Source organism: Abrus precatorius, unplaced genomic scaffold, assembly GCF_003935025.1.
Source record: "Abrus precatorius isolate BTA unplaced genomic scaffold, Abrus_2018 Scaffold6, whole genome shotgun sequence".
Classification (NCBI taxonomy): domain Eukaryota; kingdom Viridiplantae; phylum Streptophyta; class Magnoliopsida; order Fabales; family Fabaceae; genus Abrus; species Abrus precatorius.
In genome coordinates, this window is record NW_020874406.1 from 25,700,122 (window position 1) to 25,720,306 (window position 20,185).

Sequence of the window (20,185 nt, forward strand, 5' to 3'; positions counted from 1 at the left end):
TATATATATGTACACTTCATTTTTTTTTTTTACGAGCCATTACATTGAGCAAGATAAGCATAAAGGACATCTTTACAAGCATCGGGGTGAAGTTTGTTATTGTTTGCTAGTTTAGTTTTGAAAAAAAAAAAAAAAGCAAAAATATATTTTATATCTTAAAAATAATACATTAATATGATTTGAATGTATTAGTTTTTTTTTTGTTTTGTTTTTATAAGTATTTTATTATATTTTTAACTTTAAAAAATATTTATCTTCTTTTTTCTTTTCAAAATTTAATTTTTACACATAATTTGTAATGTATTCAATGATACAGAAAAAAATAATATTAAATGTATAATTCAAATATATTAAAATAAGAAGAAATAAAATTTAAAATATATATACTTAAAAAAGAAGATAAAAAATTAAGTTATAATTAATTATATATTTTCTTTCGTATTATACGTGTATGATTAAATTAAAAATTAAAAATTAAAAATTAAAAATATGATATAATTTATTTTAAAGTTTATTAAACTTTTAAAATATTTCTAATAATAAATATTTTATTTTAAATTTTTTATATTTATTTTACTAACAAACCCACAAAAACAAGAGACCCAAACAGTTAAACCTTTGCTTGTAATGAAATGCACAATAGTTTGTAATGAAACCGGATCATTAAATAAACTTAAAGTAACAAATGTAATGAAAGCTTAATAAAATTTGAACAACTTTACAAAATGAAAGATTAAGATTTGAATAAATAAAATTCTGAATTTTTTTTTTTAGTAAAATAAAATTTAATTTTTAAACATTTTAAGTAAAAAATAAAAAATAAAATCATAAAAAAACTTGTCAAAATATTAAGTTTACATAATTTTAAAAGTAAAAAAATTCAAAAACCAAAATTACGTGCAACTCAATTTAGAAAGACAAAAAAAAATAAAAATTAAAAGTTATGGCAAAAAAGGTAAATGGATAAAAGAAAATAGTATTAGGTAAGTCAAGTAAACCTTAAAAAAAGGGATTATGAAACCAATGCTCCCAATCCCCACAATGCACTCTAATCTAATGTGCCTCTGAATTCTTGTTACCAAAAAAAAATTGACTTTAGACCCTCTTTTACCAAACGATACTTCATTCCGAGTCCCTTGCTGCAATATTCGTAGTTCCTCTGCGTCAAACCCAAGACTTTTGCGTATAGAAAGGACTAATAATTTCAGTAGATTTTGCATTAGCTGTAACAGCGGTTGACCTCACACCACCCACCACCATTGTTCTGTTTCTTTCTATTTGTTTTTTCCCAAAAACAGAACAAAACAAACATAGGGTAACTTGAATGCAACTTTGATCAAAAGGGTCCCTTAGATCTTGTTTTAGCTCACTGTTGCATCTCCACCTTTTCTCCTACGTCACTTTGCTTTGGTGAGTCTCAAAACCCCTTCTTTTATTTTTTGTTCTTCGTTGTTCCCTGGATCTGCAAATTCTCTTCTCCCCACTCATTTTCTTATTACAATTTTCAACTTTTCTTCCAAAGTTTGATGCTTTTGCATTATCATGGAACGCCAGTAAACGAGCAACGAGTTTTGCTGGTGAAGAAACGTGCATTTGTAGGGGAGTTAAATCCTATAAGGCATTGTTATATTATATATGTTGTGTGTGTGTGTGATTCTGAAGTTTCCAACATCGATGTTATGAGTTTTTGTTTAGTTTTCTTAAAGTGCAAATGATGAGTGTGCAGTGACATTGAAGCATCAAGGGGTAAAGAAATTGGAAATTATTTGGAAAATGTGGTTATGGGGTGTGTGCAGGTAGGAGGGAGATGATTGATGGAGTCCAGTGAGCATGAGAGCGGGTCAGTTCGAGAGGTCCATGCAAATGGAAGCCGCATGATTGCATCAGAAGTTGAGGCCAAGCTTGATCAAGGAAATATTCAAGAGGCAGAAGATGCATTGCGAGACGGGTTGTCACTCAATTTTGAGGTCAGTTTCTTAACGCTTCCAGTCCTTTAACAAATCAGACTTATCACTTTGTTTACTGGCTAGTTTTTGCCATTTTTCCGTTGAATGAGTTTTCTTTTGTTTCCCTTTTATGACATTCGGTGGAAGCTGCTTATAGATTGTATATTTTGTATTTGTAAATAGTAAGGAAAAACTGAGGATCAGACTGCTACTTAGATTGCAAGCAATGTTGCTTATCTTCTGATTTTTTTTAAAAAATTGGCCTGTAATTTGTGCTCATCATGCTTGCTAATTATTTCAATTTCATTATGTTGTCACACATATTTCTGTTTTGGAGCAACCTATTGAAACAAGTGAGAGCAAGTTCATCAATTATGTTAATAATGAAACAGTGGACATTTGGAGGGCATAAGTGTTTTCCCGGTTTTGTAGGATATATTTGGAACTTTAATCTTAGAGCTAATTTAAGGCCTTTGCATCTATCAATATTTTCTTTACCTGAAAATCAGAGCCGTAGAAGACTCTGGTCCCAACTCCTAACCTACTGAAAATCAGAAAATGCATTAATCCATGCCATTCATAAAGTCTTTCTTTGTATTGTCTAAATTGTCCCCCTTTTGGCTGTATTTGGACTCTGATCTATGATTACATTTTGAACAACTTAAACTTTTTGGGTAATTACTGGAAATAAGTTGTTTGATGTTACAGGGTTGGCGTAGGGTAAGCAACAAGAACAAAAATAATAAAATTTGAATGAATAAAATTTTAATTCCTGCCCTTTCTAGGATAACAGTAAATATTTTGTCATTCGTAACACCTTCAACGACTTGGGGATAAACTTCTTCTGAGTCAAACATTAGGATATTTCCTCTTACCGAATAAAATTTTCATATTTGTGAGACCATGCATTTTTCTTTTGTGATGATTAAATGTATTATGCCTTACAATTTTTACACATGAGCATAATGTAATTGGATTTGAAGCTAGATAAATATGCCAATACAAGTAATGGACCTCTATAGTTGGTACAGTAGGTAAATTTGATGCAAATGGTCCCTTAGATGTTTGCCTGTGAAGATCTTGCATGCCTTGATTCTTGCCACTGGATTGGAGCAGCATTTTTGGGGATGAATTAATCAGATGTTAGATTTTTGCCTCACGGTTACTTTTAAAACTTACAGGAAGCAAGAGCTCTTCTTGGAAAGTTGGAGTATCAGAGAGGTAATGTAGAAGGTGCGCTTCGTGTGTTTGATGGGATTGATCTCCAAGCTGCCATTCAGCGATTGCAACCATCCTTTTCTGAAAAATTGCCAGTCAAGAAAGGTCGCACTCACACTGAATCACCTTTGTCAGCCTCTCAGCATGCTGCTAGTTTGGTGCTTGAAGCCATCTACTTAAAAGCAAAGTCTCTACAAAAACTGGGGAAATTTACTGGTATTGAATATAGTCTTGACTGTTGTTGAAAGCTGTCCTCCACCTGTTGTGTACTTTCTTAATCTTGCTTTTCGTTCTGAATGTGAATGATTCCCCCCACACTATCAATATTATATTTCTTAGTCAGAATGAATGCATTAAAATGCTTGTTTAATGAATTCTGCAGAGGCTGCTAATGATTGTAAACGTATTCTTGATGCTGTTGAGAAGATAGTCTATCAGGGTATACCTGTTATTCAAGTGGATAATAAATTGCAAGAGATAGTCAGCCATGCAGTAGAGCTCCTTCCAGGGCTCTGGAAACTAGCTGGTTGTTATGACGAGGCAATCTATGCTTATAGGCGTGCTCTCCTTAGTCAATGGAACCTTGATAATGATTGTTGTGCAAGAATTCAGAAATCATTTGTTGTTTTTTTGCTGTACAGTGGGGTGGAAGCAAGTCCACCTAGTTTAGCAGTTCAGATTGATGGATCATATGTACCCAAAAATAATCTTGAAGAGGCCATTCTGATATTGATGATCCTTTTGAAAAAGTTTTGCCTTGGTAAGATGCAATGGGATCCTTCTGTCCTGGAGCATCTGACTTTTGCTCTTTCTATATGCAGCCAAACTTCTATTTTAGCAAAGCAACTTGAAGACTTGATGCCTGGAGTATACCATCGGGTTGATCGCTGGAATTCTTTAGCCTTATGTCATAGTGGAGCTGAACAAAATGACAGTGCTTTGAATCTGCTAAGGAAGTCTTTGCACAAACATGAACGACCAAATGACCTTACATCACTATTGTTAGCTGCCAGGATCTGCAGTGAGGATCCCCATCTTGCTGCTGAGGGAGTGAGCCATGCGCAGAGGGCAATCCGAAATGCACATGGCCCAAAGGAGCATTTGAAAGGTGTTGCTCTTCGGATCTTGGGACTTTGTCTGCGAAAGCAAGCTAAGATTGCTTCCTCTGACTTCGAAAGGTCTCACCTTCAGTCCAAAGCACTGGAGTCATTGGAGGAGGCAATTAGATTGGAACCAAACAATGCTGATTTGATTTTTGAGTTGGCTGTTCAGTATGCAGAGAACCGGAATTTGACTGCTGCTTTGCGATATGCGAGGCATTTCTTTAATGTAACAGGTGGTTCTGTATTGAAAGCTTGGAGATTGCTTGCTCTAATTTTGTCTGCACAACAAAGATTTTCAGAAGCTGAAGTGGTGACAGATACAGCTTTAGATCAGACTGCAAGATGGGAGCAGGGGCCATTGCTTAGGCTCAAAGTAAAGCTGAAGGTCTCCCAATCACAACCAATGGATGCTACTGAAACTTACCGGTACCTTCTTGCATTGGTTCAAGCCCAAAGGCGATCCTATGGGTCTCTCCGAATTAGTTCAAAGGTAAGCTTCTGCCATCTTTTCTTCTTTCAGCATTCATCAATTTGATATTAGCAAGACACATCACTTTCATGTGAGATTGGTAATTATAATAGTTTTTTATTACTAAATTACTTGAGTCACATCCTAATGAAATTCGCTTTTGACTGTATTAGTAGCTATTCATATGTAATGGGAGAAGTGGATTTCCTCTAAATATGCTGTCGATTGTTCTTAACAAGATTCCAATTATGCCCAGTTATTTACCCCGCATTAATGGAAAAGAAGCTGATATTCCTACCTAAAATTCTGTACCATTATAGATTTGACTTCAAAGAAACTAAAAACCATGGTGATGGCATTTACCAAACAAAAATCACAGGAAGAAGCATTTCTTACTGTTGCTAAAAGGTAAACTGTATGGAAAAATTGAGTCAATTTCATGAAGAAGGCTTTTATCTGTGAAGCTTTATTTATAATCCTGTAAAAACCAGTATTTCAAAGATGTAGCCATGATTTTCGGAGGAAAAAAATGTACAAGGTAAAAGAATATCATTTTTTTATTTTTTATGCTCTGATGTTTCCTGTTTATTGTCATTCTTACTGAAGTTTAAGTGCTGCCCTCTTTCTTTTGGTTTTACTGAAAGGAAGTTTTTGTTTGATGGGTAAAGAGAAAAAGAATGCCCCCCACCCCCCCACAAGAAGAAAAGAAAAACAACTGAAATGTTTATTGCTTCATGGGACCCTTCATTTTTAAATTGTTGACTGCAATGTCAATCTTACTTTCATTTTATCAACTCTTTCCAGGTTGAGGATGATAAAGTAAATGAATTTGATATTTGGCATGGTCTGGCAAATTTATATGCCAGTCTTTGTCATTGGAAGGATGCTGAAATCTGTTTGCAAAAGGCCAGGGAGTTGAAGGAATACTCTGCAGCATTGATGCACACTGAAGGCAAGACTAAAATTTTTGTGCTGTTTGAAGTTTTCTATTTTAGCATGTTTAACTTACTTTCCTCCTCTCCCACCCCTTTTGGTGTAATTGAGGTAAGGCAGGACCAGGGATTCAATCCTCTACCTGCAGAGCCCCTGTCCTATCAGGCAGTGCTTATGATAGGATTATGGATCCGATAAGGCCCAATAAGTCTCTAATGATCCTGGGAGCATCTGCTCTAATGACTAGGAGTTGAATACAGTAGTTTGAGGGAGATTTTGGCATATGCCAACGCATATGACTTCCCAGCCCCTTATTGGGTCCAATTTGATCCATAATCCTATCTGCTTATGCCTGGTCATAGGCCCAAGGCTGGATCCACATGTAATGATCTTAAAAATTTTAATATTGTAAAGTCGCTTCCATGAAAGTATGAAGGTAGAGCATAAACAGATAACAAGCTGGAATGACGCAACAAGCTTAGAATAATCTACTTGTATAAATATTTGAGGGGACCTACTTTGAGATACGCATTGTAATGTTGTATACTTTCCCGTGTGCTTCTGCCAGGTGTTTTGTTTGAAGGACGTGGGCAAAATAAGGAAGCTCTTCATGCTACCATTAATGCTGTACTGCTTGACCCAAACTATGTTCCATGCAAGATCTCGATGGGTGCTTTAATTCAAAGAATGGGTTCAAAGGATTTGGCTACTGCAAAAAGCTTACTGTCTGATGCACTCAGAATAGAACCGACAAACCGCATGGCTTGGTATTACTTGGGATTGGTTCACAAGCATGATGGCCGAATAAGTGATGCCGCTGACTGCTTTCAAGCAGCGTCCATGCTTGAAGAATCTGATCCCATCGAAAGTTTCAGCTCTGTACTTTGACAGGATTCAATACTCTGCTGCCAGCAGTGAGGTTTATACCATTATGTTTTCAGTTTATACATCTTCTGGGTTCAATGGGACACATTAGAAACAGTTTTAGGAAATGTATTTTTTTTATTATTATTATTATTTTTGAGTTCTTCTAATCACAAACTAGGCCCAAAGAAAAGGAACTGAAAACATTATTTAGTAAATAAGATATTTTTATAAAAGGGATTGATGTTAACCTGGTTGTGGGATGGATAAATTGTAAAGAACATGGACTGGCAGAGATTTTAACGTGGTTCAATTGCTGCTCCACCTTGTAAATTAAGTGGCCTAGTTGAGCAGTATCATTGTAAAGAGAGTAGAGATTCAGTTTTTCTTCTTCTATGTGCTTTAGTTAGTTGGATAGTTCTACATTGCATAAAGGAAACTGTTAGGAGTCACTTGAATTCAAATGCAGCCGCTTGTGCTGTGATGTAGAATTCTGTAATTTTCTTGGACTTCGTTGTTTCATGAGTATGTGTAAGTAAGCGCAAGATATTTTTCCGCTTTAAAATGGACATTTATACCCATTTCTATAATGGACATATGGCTTAGTTTATTTCCCTCGTTGTAATGCACAGCCACTGCCGGTGTAGTGCACCTTAAAAAGATAAGCATTGGCCTCGTGCTTGTGATGCCATTGATCATTTATTAAACATTATGGGGCTCTTTCTCCAACAGCCAACCTTTGGAAAATGCTGATAATATGAGATATCTTCTTTTATTTTCATTAAAAGTAAATAATATATGACCTGTATTATTAACAAACCTTCAAGTGAGTGTTTACCCATGTATGCGATAGTTAGGTTATGGAAACTGCATCAGTCAAGGTGTATTTCATCATGTTTAGCTGCATATTGCATTTACTGGTGATTGAGCTTGTTTAGGAGGAGTAGAAAGAAGCTAAGTTCTATAGTCTAACACACAGACACCCCAACTATCTGTTAAAAAAGGAAAGTGACTACTCAACAGGATAAGTTTAAAGATAAAATTGTATTAATGCAGAAGAAATTGTTATTTAACAGCCAACAGATGGTCCAACTCTACCAACCGAACAAAGGGATTCCAACTCATACTATTACAGCCTACAACAACAAAAGTTTGTTCTACTATGCCTATTGCCTATGCCAACCTACATCTCTTCTTCTTGGTTATCATCTGAACTTTGGAGATGGCTAAGCTTAACTCTCGCCTTTTTTGGTTGTGACGAGTCTTCTCTGGCTTCATCTTCACTACCCTTCCTCTTCTCTCTCTCGCTGTTTTCTTCATCAACAGCAGCTGCAAGAGGTTCAGCACTCAAATTACCCTCCGATCCTAATGCTGATGTCTTTGGATCAGATTCTTCAGCTTTATCTTCATCTTTATTTTTCAATTCCCCGTTCTTGGCTGATCTTTCAAATTCCTCCAGAAAGGAGCGGATTTCATCATTGGTAGCAAGATCCAAAGGGGTCTTTCCTGCCCTCGTCTTGGCACTAAGGTTTGCTCCTTTCTTGGCCAAGTACTTCACAAGTTCCAGATGGGAACCTTGAACAGCATAGTGTAATGATGTCATGCCTTTGCGGGTGGCGGCTTTATGAGAGGCCCCAGCTGAAAGTAGAGCCCGAACAACTTCCAAATGTCCCTTCTGGGCGGCGAAGTGTATTGCAGCCATGTCATCCATAGCAGAAGCACCAACATCAGCCTTGTGCTTGGAGAGATAGCTGACTACCTCTGCTTGCCCAGAAAATGCTGCTAAATGTAAACTATGGTCCAGAGTAGCTTGTCAAAGAAACAAGGTGGCAATGCTTGTAAGAATTCTCAACAAAAACCTAATTACTACATCACCCAGATAAATTTGTCTTCCTTATTTCTAATTCTGCCTAGAATAAAATCTGAAGAAATACTCAACCGCCCATATTTGTAGGGATAAATATATGATTGAAACATGGCACCAACACAACCTACAAATCAGGGCCTGCTTGTATTACTCACTGAACGGAATTAAAATGAATTACTATTTTTATGTTTTAGTAAATAAAGAGTTTTTTTAAAATCTCATATACTAAAATTCCTTCAATACAATCCTGAGGACTTATTTGCGAGTTTACCTCAGATTAAACAATAAACATGCAGCATCACACTCTTTTCTTATGCTACTAAAGAAAAAAAAACGCAGTAACAAAATTAGGGGTGATAATCTTGAAGTGATTTAATAAATGGATAGTTCAAGCCAGATACGTAAAATATGCAATGATAGAAAAGGAACGAACGAAATAGATGCAACGAATCAATCATTGTTAAAAGAAGCAGGTAAATCTGAGTGGCAGCTATTGAAAGAAACTTAATATTAGGGTTCGTATAGCGTTGAGAATGAAATGAATTGACAAAGTAACAAAAGGAAAAGCGAAAGGATACGGTGTTCTGGAATGCTTATCTCTGGAATTAACGGCCAAAGGATTTGAAGACAGAATTGACTGAACGGCGATGAGATCACCGGACCTTGCCGCCGTGTGAAGGTCGTCAACGCTCCTCCGTTTACTACCCATTACCTCGTTCTTTGGCTTCGCTACCACAAACAAATTACAAACCCTTGTGGCTTGTGATTGTGATGACAGTAAGCACCCAACGCTCTTCTGTTCTGCTTCAGCTCAGCGCTCGTTTTCCCTTCTTTCTCTTCTGTTCTCGCGGTTTTACAAAATTACACAACGAAAATCAAATTGCCTTTTCTTCTCGTCACCTCATTTTTTTGAAAAAATCGTTTGAAATTGGATAGTGATTATTATTATTATTCTTATTCTTATTCTTATTAGTAAGCTAAATTTTTACTATAACTAGTAAGTATAATTTACAAATTACACAGGCTTTTTAAATATATTAAAAACTTAAGATAAATTTTAAAATATTAAAGAGCAATATCTCTTTAATGTTTTAATATTTATCTTAATTGTTTTTTAAAATTTTATATATTAAAATATATAATTTTGATTTTTGTAATTTTAAAACTATAAAAGCTAATTTAATCAATTAAATATTATTTCAATGATGATTAATAAAATATAATTAGTATATTGTGTATAAAATTACATGTAATGTTTATTATATAATTTATATTATAAGTAGTATTGTATTAAATTCATAGTGTATTTTTATTTTTCTGAGCAACATAATAACAGGGAATTTAATCATTAAATTTAGATCGTTTATAATATGAATTGAAAATGCCGAAGAACAAAATATATATTTTTATATAAAAAAGGAGGGGTTAAAAATATAATAAATGGATAAAGTCTAAGCAAAATATCCAGTGGATATAGAAGAACACGATGCTGGTGGTACAGGATATTGGGATTGCACATGTTTAATTTTACAAAAGAGTACTTAAAATAGAAATTAAAAAAAAAGTTGAGGATAAGTATTCATAATCAAAAGCAAATAAAGTAAAAAATATATATATCTAAATTACCATTCAAATAAGTTTACACTTGTTAATATATAGGTAAATGTTAACTAATGTTTAAAGAATAAAAAAATATTAAAAATATAACAACATATTTCTTTATAATTTTAAATTTAACATTTTTTATAAAAAAAAATTATTGTTTATATGACCCTAACACAACAAACCAAGAATGTAAATTAATAATTGAAAGAGAAAGCAAAGAGGCTTAAACTTGAAAATATTTACCTTCTATAATACTTATAGTTTTGTATGAGGACATTTTGTGTCACTATTGAAAGGAAAATCTCACATAGCCGTATGAATATGGCAGTAATAAATCCCTTAACGAGGTAGAAGAAAATGTTGTCTCCCCCTCGAATGGACTTGGTACTACCTGGCACCCTTCGTCCTCATCGCACTGAGCCCTCTGAGCTCTGATATTATTTGTCTGAATAAGTATGGACTTGATACTACTTAAAAATTTGGGCTCTGATATTACTATAATATTTTTTTACTTTGAGCTTAAAGTTATCGTAGTTTTATTTTTAGACATCATTCAAAAAGACTTCATGTTACTTGGAGATCTTCTCTAATTTTAATCATTGTAGGACTTTGTTTGCACATCTTAACAACATGTGAAGCCAAATATGCCTCTGTAAACTTACTGTTCACCATCTTCCTGCAACGAACTCACCATGCAGAGCACATATTGCAGCCATCATGTGACCAACAAAAAATGGAAACGAATTCACGCATCAAAGTCATCACACCTTACACAAACATAAAAATCAAAGCTACCGTGCCTCACACAGACGCAGAAATCAAATACTGTCCTTTGTCCCTTACAGATTGCACCAGTGAAGGCTTTGTACATTGTTAGCTCTCTATAGCATTTTGGAATTTTCGACTTCAACTATGGTAGTGTCACTTAAACAGCTTCGGTATTTTTACAAACCCAAGTCCAACTAACTCTATCTCCACTTAACTCTTTTCCTCAACTGATTTTACCTGTCACCCAAATAGATTCGACCACGTGTCAAAAAATGATCCATTTGCACAATTTTAGATGAGCTTTAATATTATGCCCACTCTACCACGCATTTATTTTATACTTTTATCTATTATAAAATATGTTAACAAGATATTTATTTATTATTTATTAAAGTAGTAGATATATTTATTTATTATATAAATAATAAATTTAATTATTTTATATTAAAATTTTGATAAATTAGTCATTTATTTTTCATACAAAAATAAGGGAATACTATTTTCATTAAATATGGTCAGACCGGGAGGAGTGCCGGTTGAAATATCTATGGCCGCAGGTTGCCGGGGACCAATCGAAGTCGCTGTAAGTCTGTAACAATGCAGTTTTTGTTCGATCCATTTAACCTCACGTGATCCAGTTTGATTCTTTCCCTTGGCTTCGAGTTGCCGTGACCGTTATTATCCTTGCTCCCCTCATCATTCAGCTTCAAAACAACCTATACAAAAATAAGTATTCCAAAGCTAAATAAACACTGTTCAAAATTGATTTTTTTCAACATTTTCCTAAATATTTCGTCAAGCATGTATTAAAAAGTACTACTACATCAGTAATATTTTTAATAAACAAATTCTTTCGCCAGTATCTTTAGAATACTAGTTAAAATTTATTTTAAACTATTCAGGTGGATTTTGGAAGCAGACAAAGTGCTTAGCAGATATATATGGCAATTTGATGTTGCTGTCGTCGATCGAACTCTTTCTTGGGCAATACCCTTTATGTACTTTACTTGAATGGGACGGCGACCTTATTATGATCTCTTTAATTTGAATGGCTGAAGAATGGGATTAATCAATTTTATTATTAGCGGAAGCATCTATATCAATTCATTTCACAACGACTTGTTCTCTACTTCTCCTTACTCCCTGCCTGCAATCATGGCTTTTGTCGATGATTTTTGTCACTTAATTTGTTGGCCCAAGATTGGACCCATTAGTGATTTGTTTAATCCTTTCTTTTTTCTTTTCCCATCTACCCGTTAGGCACTTGGTATATATTCAACGTGAATCTATATATATATCGTAGACGGACAAGCAATGCGGATAGACTTTAAAAAGTAAAGTTGGAGGGAGGCTTAAAGTTAACAAAACTTACAAAAGCAACAGTAAGCATAAGAAACGGTGCCACCTCGATTCATTGCATGCTCTACACGCACCACGCGTACTATCGTCTATGCTTGTGGTAGGTGTGTATACATCTTCATAGAAATTAAAATAAGAGAGATAAAAGTGATAACTATAATGGGCGATATCATATAATAGAAAGAGATAAATAGCTAAAGATGATATTTTAAATTTTAATTTGTTTATTTTAGTCTTTATTTTTTATTTTACATTTTAATTCATTAACAATGATGTAATTAATTAAAAATTTACGATATATATATATATATATTGATATTTTATTATGTTAAATTATTACTAAAGATTAAAAGCATTGAATTTAAGAAATTAATGATTAAAATAAAATAGAATTAAAATAAAAATTTCATATAAAAATATAAAGTTTAATTACATGTTTAAATCTAAAGATTATTACTACTAAATGAATAGTGATACTTTTGGTGTTTATATATCATAATTAGGTTTATAATTATGAACGGCGTATCGAACATCCTTTTTCTACTTTAATTGACTTAAAATTTTGTTTTCTTTGATTGGTTTTCTTTTCCTTCTATCTCTTGGGTTTCAGTATCCAGAAATTTTCATGGCCCCCCCGCCAGTTGTCCCACACCCCTTTAATTTCCCATCCACCCACCTCATCCATCTCAATCTCATGCCAAAATCCACAAAACCAAAATAATGCACAAGCTACGTTCCGAATTTCCAAACATAGCAAAACCATGAACATGTTCGGTTTTTCGTTTCTGAGACTATAGCATGTGATGAGCGATATGCATGCGGACATGAAAATCACAATCACAAAACCATTCATCCTAAGGTGCTTCCTCGTTTCCCTCTTTCTCTCCCTCCCCTTCCTCTTCCTCTTCCTATTTTCTCAACAACCCCACCATTCCATCACAACCAAAGACCTCAGAATCCGACCCGGTTACTCCTCCTACGAGGCCTACATACAGCGTCAGCTAAACAAGACCCTCAACCCAAGACTCCGAAAAATATGGACAACCCGCGACTGGAATCGGAAGATCCCGGTTTTCGCGCGCTTCTTCGAGGACCTTAAGGAGAAGAAGCTTCTGGAAAACACGTCCAAAGCGCTGTGCATCGGTGCACGCGTGGGGCAAGAGGTAGAAGCGCTGAGACGAATCGGGGTGGTTGACTCGGTGGGAATGGACCTGGTTCCTTACCCGCCCCTGGTGATTAAGGGTGACTTTCATAACCAACCCTTCGAAAACGACACATTTGATTTTGAGTTCTCCAACGTTTTCGATCACGCGCTGTATCCACAACGGTTTGTGGCGGAGATCGAACGCACGTTGAAGCCCGACGGCGTGTGCGTTTTGCACGTGGCTTTGTCGAGGCGTGCCGATAAGTACTCCGCTAACGACCTCTACAGCGTCAACCCCCTCGTCGAGCTCTTCAAGCATTCCGCTTTGCTTCACGTTCGCAGCGTCGATGGTTTTGGATTGGACACCGAGGTTGCGTTTCGCAAGAAGGTGAAACCTCCTCGTCATCATGCGTCATAGGGTGGCCGTTCTTTCTTTCTTATTTTTGGGTATATTTGAACTCTTTTTCTTTTTTATCGTTTTGTATTTGGAGAAGTGGAGTACTTGAGTGGTGGTGGTGACAATGATATTCAACGTGTAGTTATGCCATTTAGCTTAATTGTACTGTGCATTTGCTTAGGTGACGTTAGGATATATGGCACTTCATTGCTTAAATTAATAACGATGTAGAACTCAAGCGTGTATTTCAAGAAAACATTTTTTTTACGTCTATGTACTTTAAGAAACCTAAGACAATTAAGAATATATGTAAAAATATAATTGGATTAAACTTAGTGCGTTTTCATTGTTTTCTGTGGTTGAGTTTAGTGGTGTGAGACTATATAACGGATAGGTAGAAACCCTTTGTGGAAAGGAGACAAAGTTATTTGATAGTGTTGGTTAAGATTTGACATTAGCAATTTAATCATCCAGCGTAATGGTTAGCTAACCAGTGGTTTCAAATTGAAATATTGAGTATTTTGTTAAAATTGAATAGAGTTTCATCGTTTTTAATAACTCTAACCCAAAAATGATTTAACAATCTAAAGGAAAAATAGCACTAGAATAACTTTAACTGTACATTTCTTTTAGCATAATTTTTAAGTAAATGGTGTGGATTGAAGCTGATAACAGTAAAGCCACTAACAAACTAATGAATACTAAAATTGAAGTACAAATCAGATGGCATCCTCCCTCAGAACCTTGGGTTAGACTCAACGCAGATGAATCTAGCAAAGTAGATGCAGATGTTGCAGCATGTGCTGGTTTGCTGAGAGGAAATTCTGGTCAATGGATCAAAGGTTTTTCTAGAAATATTGGCAGCGCATCACCTTCTGTTACAGAATTATGGGGAGTGTTAGAAGGTTTAAACGTAGCATGGATTATGAGCTTTAGGTTCATAAGAGCTTCATTTGGATTCGAATGTAGTGGTTAAGTGCCGCGAAGATCAAGCAAATAGTGATAGTGCACAAGGTCGACAGCGAATCAAAAACATCCAACTCTGGTTGAACAAAGAGTGGACCACTAAAATTTTACATGTATATGGGGCTGCTAGTAAATGTGCTCTGATGCTTTAACTGTTTATGATGTTTACACGACGCTAAACCCATTCTCTATGATAAGCTGCCTGTAGAGGTTCATTTGCTGTCTTTTGATTCAGTAGGAGTTACTCCTTTTTAATTTTTATTTATTTATTTAGGGGGTGGGGTGGTCTTAAGAAGGAGTTACTCATACAGTCATTGGTTTGTAATTTTCTTTTTGGGATTTTAGCCCCTTTCCTTTACAAAAAAAAAAGTCTAAAAATATTTAATTGCATGTTTTTTAAAATTTTGGAAAAAAATCCCGGGGCAAAAGGAATCACCACCCAATAAATGTTCAAAACGTACCCGCCATCATACAGCAAATAAGGTTTAGAGTTATTCCAAATCATAGCTGAAACCTCATACCCGTTTAATTATACTTTATATGTACTATGCTCTGTTAACCATAAGTTATATTGTTCCGTCTATGATACCTTTTTAATACTATTTATACATGTTTCAAATATTGCGAGGACTAGAGTAATATTATCTAAATGGACGTAAGGGCGTTGTGAAATTATATTATATTTCCATGGAAGAAATTGGGCCTGAGCTGAACCTTATTGGTCAAAGCGAAATAAAGAGAAAAGAAATTTAAAAATGTGAGAAATAAAATGAAAAATATTGAATATTTAGATGAGTTAAAATAAAAGGGAAAATAATATTTTTAAAAATTCTTCTACTTGTTTGTACGAGTAAAAAGAATGTGAAAAAAAAAGTTATATTAAAAATATTTACTAAAAATTAAAACTGAGTTATAAAAAATATTTAATTTTTCTTAAAAATAATTTTATATTTTTATAATTTTTAGATTATTTGAATATTTTTAAAAATAAACAACGAAAATTTAGGAAAATAAATAAAAACCCACTCCGTACCCCCCCCCCCGCCGGTTTTACTATTAATTTCCTTTAAATTTGGAGTTTTTTTTTTTGTGGTGGACTCACAAAAAACATCTCCCTCCCAAAAAAACTTTTAAAGCATATTTAATTTCTATTTTGTATTAAATTTTATTTTTAAAAATAGAAAATTGCTTTTAAAATAGAAATCACGCTGTTAATCTTTCACTCTATTTCTCTCTCTCTTCTCTATTTCTATATAGCAATCAAACAAGGCCTAAAATAGTCGTAATTGACTGCACAGAGTTTCCTATACTGCATTTATAAAGGTACGAGTAACATACATTTACTACAAATTTTTATAACACTTTTTATCATTTATTTTTTCTGTTTACTTTCATAATTACGCATTACTTGTTTTATTAAATACTTATCTCTTGTCTTTCTCTCTCTCTTACATTATAAATTGTCTACAAAATTTTTGTACGAATAATATTATCTTAAACATAGCTGATTTCAAATGATCTGCTGCCCCAAATTTACTTGCATCAAAGTCAATCAAGAGCCTAATTTACAATAACAACGACTGAATGTTTAGTCAGACCATTTAGTTTTTTTTTTTTTTACTACAACATGTGAAGGGTACAATAAATGGACTAAAAAAAATCAAGAATAAGCATATATGATCTATAATTTAATATGTACTTTAATAAAACAATTATTCTTTTCATATTTTTTTAAACATTATCACATCTGTGCTCGTGCCGGTTATTCCAGACTCAAGCTGGACTTAAGTTTGGTCAAGGCTCTTCACACCTCTCCAAGGAAAAAAATTTGTACGGTCTAGCCCAATAACAAAATAATACACATGTTTTCATTTAAAAAATTGGACATGTAGAAAGATGTGAGTGGCCGGGCCACGTGATCTTCAACCACTTAATAATTTCTCCTTTGCAAGTGGATTTAAAGGGAATCCAACTTGGCCCTTCCTATTATCTTTCAGCCCATATACTTTTTACTTTGAGTTCATTCTTCGTATTTTTCACATTCTAGCTTGTGAAATTCCACAGTTTAATAAAAACTCAAGGGTAAAGCCATCTAACTTATTTCCAGCATCAATAAAAATTGCAGCTATGGCCAACCACAAAAAGAGGCGACATTCTCATTGAGAGCAAATTTGATTTTTTGGGTTGTCCAATTATTTCTAGTTTATTGATTTTTTTTATTATTCCTTCAATTTTAGTTCTGGATGACGGATTTCTGCATATACGCCATCCACTCTTAAAAACTATTTGTGATACATGCTAACCCTATGAATATTTCAACAGAATACGCAAAATAATTGCAGGAAATCATTCGATGGCTAAACACAATGTCTGGATGAATGAATGCAGAGCAATTCGGCAAACAACAGTCCATGATACAATAAACCGCGCAAGACATAAAAAATGCATCCTTACCTTAAAGCAATCAGATAGCATCTACCTAGCTGCTGATGGCTAATTTGATGAAACTCCATAACGGTTTCGAAGAGAGTTAATAGCCTTCTCAAACGACTGCGAAAGCTCAGCAATAGAACTCTTGCTCGCTGAAATTTTTTAAATGAAAATGAATATCTGACAAATGAATGCAGCATATGCATGCGTCTATTGATACAGACTAGAATTCCCTATTAGGGAACATCTCAATGCAAATATGTTGAGCGATGAGCATGTAATGAACTAAATCTCAAATAATAATAATGAATTAGAGTAAAACCACTCTTGGAATTGATTTTACGATTCATACCACGAGATGCGCTGGCCTTTGCATCTGCCATGAACTCTTCATACGAAGCCTGAAAAAGAACCATTAGACTCTTATCATGTTTCCAAACGATAGTTTAAAGTGATAGTGAAGGAGGCAACACCATCATTGCTTCTCGGCTTTCCGTAATCCGTTCAGAAACCTTTTTGTTTTCCTTCTCTGCTTCATCCATCACTTGCTGGCATGCTTGAGTCTGCATCTATATTTTTCAAAAGATAACTAAATGATTAACGATTAATCCAAAGATTTATCTCGATTAGAACAATTTTGTTACAGTTTACAGGTTTCCTAATGTTGATTTGTTTATCAAATTTACCACAAAGGTAATGATTAATCTTCAGCTTTGATTCTGCATTTATGTTTTCTCAATTTTCTCCTAATTAAACTATGGCGAATGCGCTAGCAAAAGATCAGCATCCACGTTTGACTCGCGAATTTTTAAATTAAATGACAGAATTCGAATTCACGTTTGACATGTCCTGCACCTTGATTAATTTTCAGTCACTTCATACATTGTTTATCCGTTTGTTTTCCGAGCACCAGATGAGAATTATATGAAAATTTCAGGAAAATTAGTAGTACATGTTATAAGCCTACAAGTATAAAGCGATCTCAGAAATGCGATTACATACAGTTTGTAAGAAAGTTACGGAGAAAGAGCGAGAAAAACCTTGAAACGCTTGTGCAGACGCGAATGAGAAGCCTCGAGATCCTTGAGGATCTCAGAGTGAGAGCGATCGATCCGGCGTTTGAGATCGTCAACACCTGAAGAGGCGAGGTTCTTGAGGTCTGTGATGTTGCTCGGCACTGAAGTGCTGTCGCCGAGAGCAACAGTTACTCTCTTCACGCTCTTGGAGATGGAAGCAGCTCTTGTGAAAATCGCCGATTTGGGAGAATCCTCCGCCGGAGAAACCACCGGCGACGGTGTTTCCAGAAGATCGGCCACCGTCGGTTTGCTTTTCTTTCCCCTCTTCTTCGTCTCTTTCATCTCGAATTTCAGATTGAATATGCGTTTGAGCGGTTAAATTTGCGCGGGTATTCGTATTTATACAATATAATATAGTACGGCGATTTTTTAAAGTGTCGAAGCGAATTTTGAAAATGATATTTTTTAAGCCATTGAAAACGATTATTGCTGGTAAAAAGACATTAAATAATTTAAATCAAAATTGGAAAAGGTTTCATTTTGACAAAAACAACAATATAGGCATGTATTTGTTCATCATATGATATCAAATCAAAACGATTCCTTTCTTGTTTAATTAATTATTATCTGCTCAAATGTAAATTTTAATTTCTTTGATCATTTTAATTAATACTTAAATATTAAATATGATATAATAATTATAAAGTATTGTTAAAATAGTATTTTGTTAATTAAATTAATTTTTAATATATTTTAAAATTGAAAATTGTAAATTGTAAATGTTCATATTTAAATTATTGATAGAAAATATTTTTCTAATTTTTCAATTCATGTTTCTTTTATTTCACGTGTGTTTATAAATTTTTGTAATATATAAACACTTGCGAGTTATAAATATTAAACAAGGTGTATATCTTTAGAATTTCACCTGTCTATTATTATTGTTTTTAATTATTATCTTTATTAAGTAATTGATTCAAATTAATGTTTCATTGCCAGCTTTATAGTTATTTCAATATTTTTTATAAACAATTAAGGAATTCAATTTTGTAACAATTTTTTAAACAAGTTTAAATTTTCCACCATGCATCCTACCTTAGAATTTTTTATAGAAAAAATAATAAAATACACAAATAGACTAAGTAAAAAAATATTTACCCATCTGAATTCTGAACCTATTTACTGTGGCAAATAATTCTCGGTCAGAATTCAATTTTTGAAAAACTGAATTGGATTTCTTTTTCATTTTTAAATTTTATTTTATGTTTTTATATAATAAAATAAATATTATTATTTAAATTATATTTATATATTTATATTTTATTAAAATAAATATTTATAATATGTTATTCAAATAAAAATTTATAAATATTTTGTTAATTATATATAATAAAATAAGTTTTATTATTTGAATTCTGTTTATATTTTTATATTATTTGAGAATGAATAAAAATAATAATAATATTTATTTTACATGTTTATTAAAATTTACTTTACATATTTATGATAATAAATTATATTTTTAGATAACAATAATAATTATATTTTTAAAAATTAATTAAAAAAATTAAATAATAAGTAAATTATTTTAGATAATTTTTTAAAATTAATTAAAATATTTAAATAATAAGTATATTATTTTAGATAGTAATATTAATGCTTAAATTATTTATACTTAAAGAAGAAGAATAATATTTTTAAAAACTAAATAAATATATTAAATATTATTTTGTTTATTTATTTATTTAAATATATAATTTTAAGTTAATATTTTTAAATATTAGTATGATAAAATGATATTTTGAATAAAAATTTTATTTTAATTAAATTAGTTTTTCTAAAATTACATTATTTAATATTATAATTTTTAATACCCTAAACCATAAATCATAAGTTTCAATGTTTAATACCCTAAACCCTAAATTTTTAATATTATAATTTTTAATAAAAATTATTTTAGAATAAAAAATTTATTTTCAAAAGTAAATAAAATATTAAATTATATGTCAATTATTTATACTTGAGACATATTTTAAAATTAAGGTTTTCATATTACTAAGGTAACATTGATGAAGATAAAGTGCATTAATATAGATGATA

General features: G+C 33.0%; 4 protein-coding genes across 5 annotated transcripts; 2 read left to right on the forward strand and 2 right to left on the reverse strand.

Moving 5' to 3' along the window:
- The first annotated feature begins 1,233 nt into the window (after window positions 1–1,233).
- Window positions 1,234–7,117, forward strand: LOC113869465 (protein NPG1-like). The gene is made up of 7 exons (XM_027505789.1): window positions 1,234–1,410; window positions 1,523–1,595; window positions 1,797–1,967; window positions 3,128–3,380; window positions 3,547–4,757; window positions 5,541–5,688; window positions 6,238–7,117. Exons 3-7 carry the CDS (start codon window positions 1,815–1,817, stop codon window positions 6,555–6,557), a joined length of 2,085 nt encoding a protein of 694 aa, XP_027361590.1. The 5' UTR covers window positions 1,234–1,410; window positions 1,523–1,595; window positions 1,797–1,814; the 3' UTR covers window positions 6,558–7,117.
- A 443-nt stretch (window positions 7,118–7,560) lies between these two features.
- On the reverse strand, window positions 7,561–9,284 carry LOC113869240 (protein phosphatase 1 regulatory subunit 12C). 2 transcript variants are annotated; one of them, XM_027505472.1, is made up of 3 exons: window positions 8,979–9,284; window positions 7,881–8,326; window positions 7,615–7,847 (listed from the first exon to the last, which is right to left on the reverse strand). In XM_027505472.1, exons 1-3 carry the CDS (start codon window positions 9,107–9,109, stop codon window positions 7,717–7,719), a joined length of 708 nt encoding a protein of 235 aa, XP_027361273.1. In that variant the 5' UTR covers window positions 9,110–9,284; the 3' UTR covers window positions 7,615–7,716. The 2 variants fall into 2 exon arrangements, with proteins under 2 accessions (XP_027361272.1, XP_027361273.1); XM_027505471.1 differs by having other exon boundaries at window positions 7,561–8,326.
- A 3,672-nt stretch (window positions 9,285–12,956) lies between these two features.
- Window positions 12,957–13,694, forward strand: LOC113870476. The gene has a single exon (XM_027507065.1). The coding sequence runs from the start codon at window positions 12,957–12,959 to the stop codon at window positions 13,692–13,694; it is 738 nt and encodes a 245-aa protein (XP_027362866.1).
- A 3,438-nt stretch (window positions 13,695–17,132) lies between these two features.
- LOC113870477 lies at window positions 17,133–18,427 on the reverse strand. The gene is made up of 4 exons (XM_027507067.1): window positions 18,110–18,427; window positions 17,543–17,638; window positions 17,422–17,470; window positions 17,133–17,221 (listed from the first exon to the last, which is right to left on the reverse strand). Exons 1-4 carry the CDS (start codon window positions 18,425–18,427, stop codon window positions 17,133–17,135), a joined length of 552 nt encoding a protein of 183 aa, XP_027362868.1.
- Window positions 18,428–20,185: the final 1,758 nt, after the last annotated feature.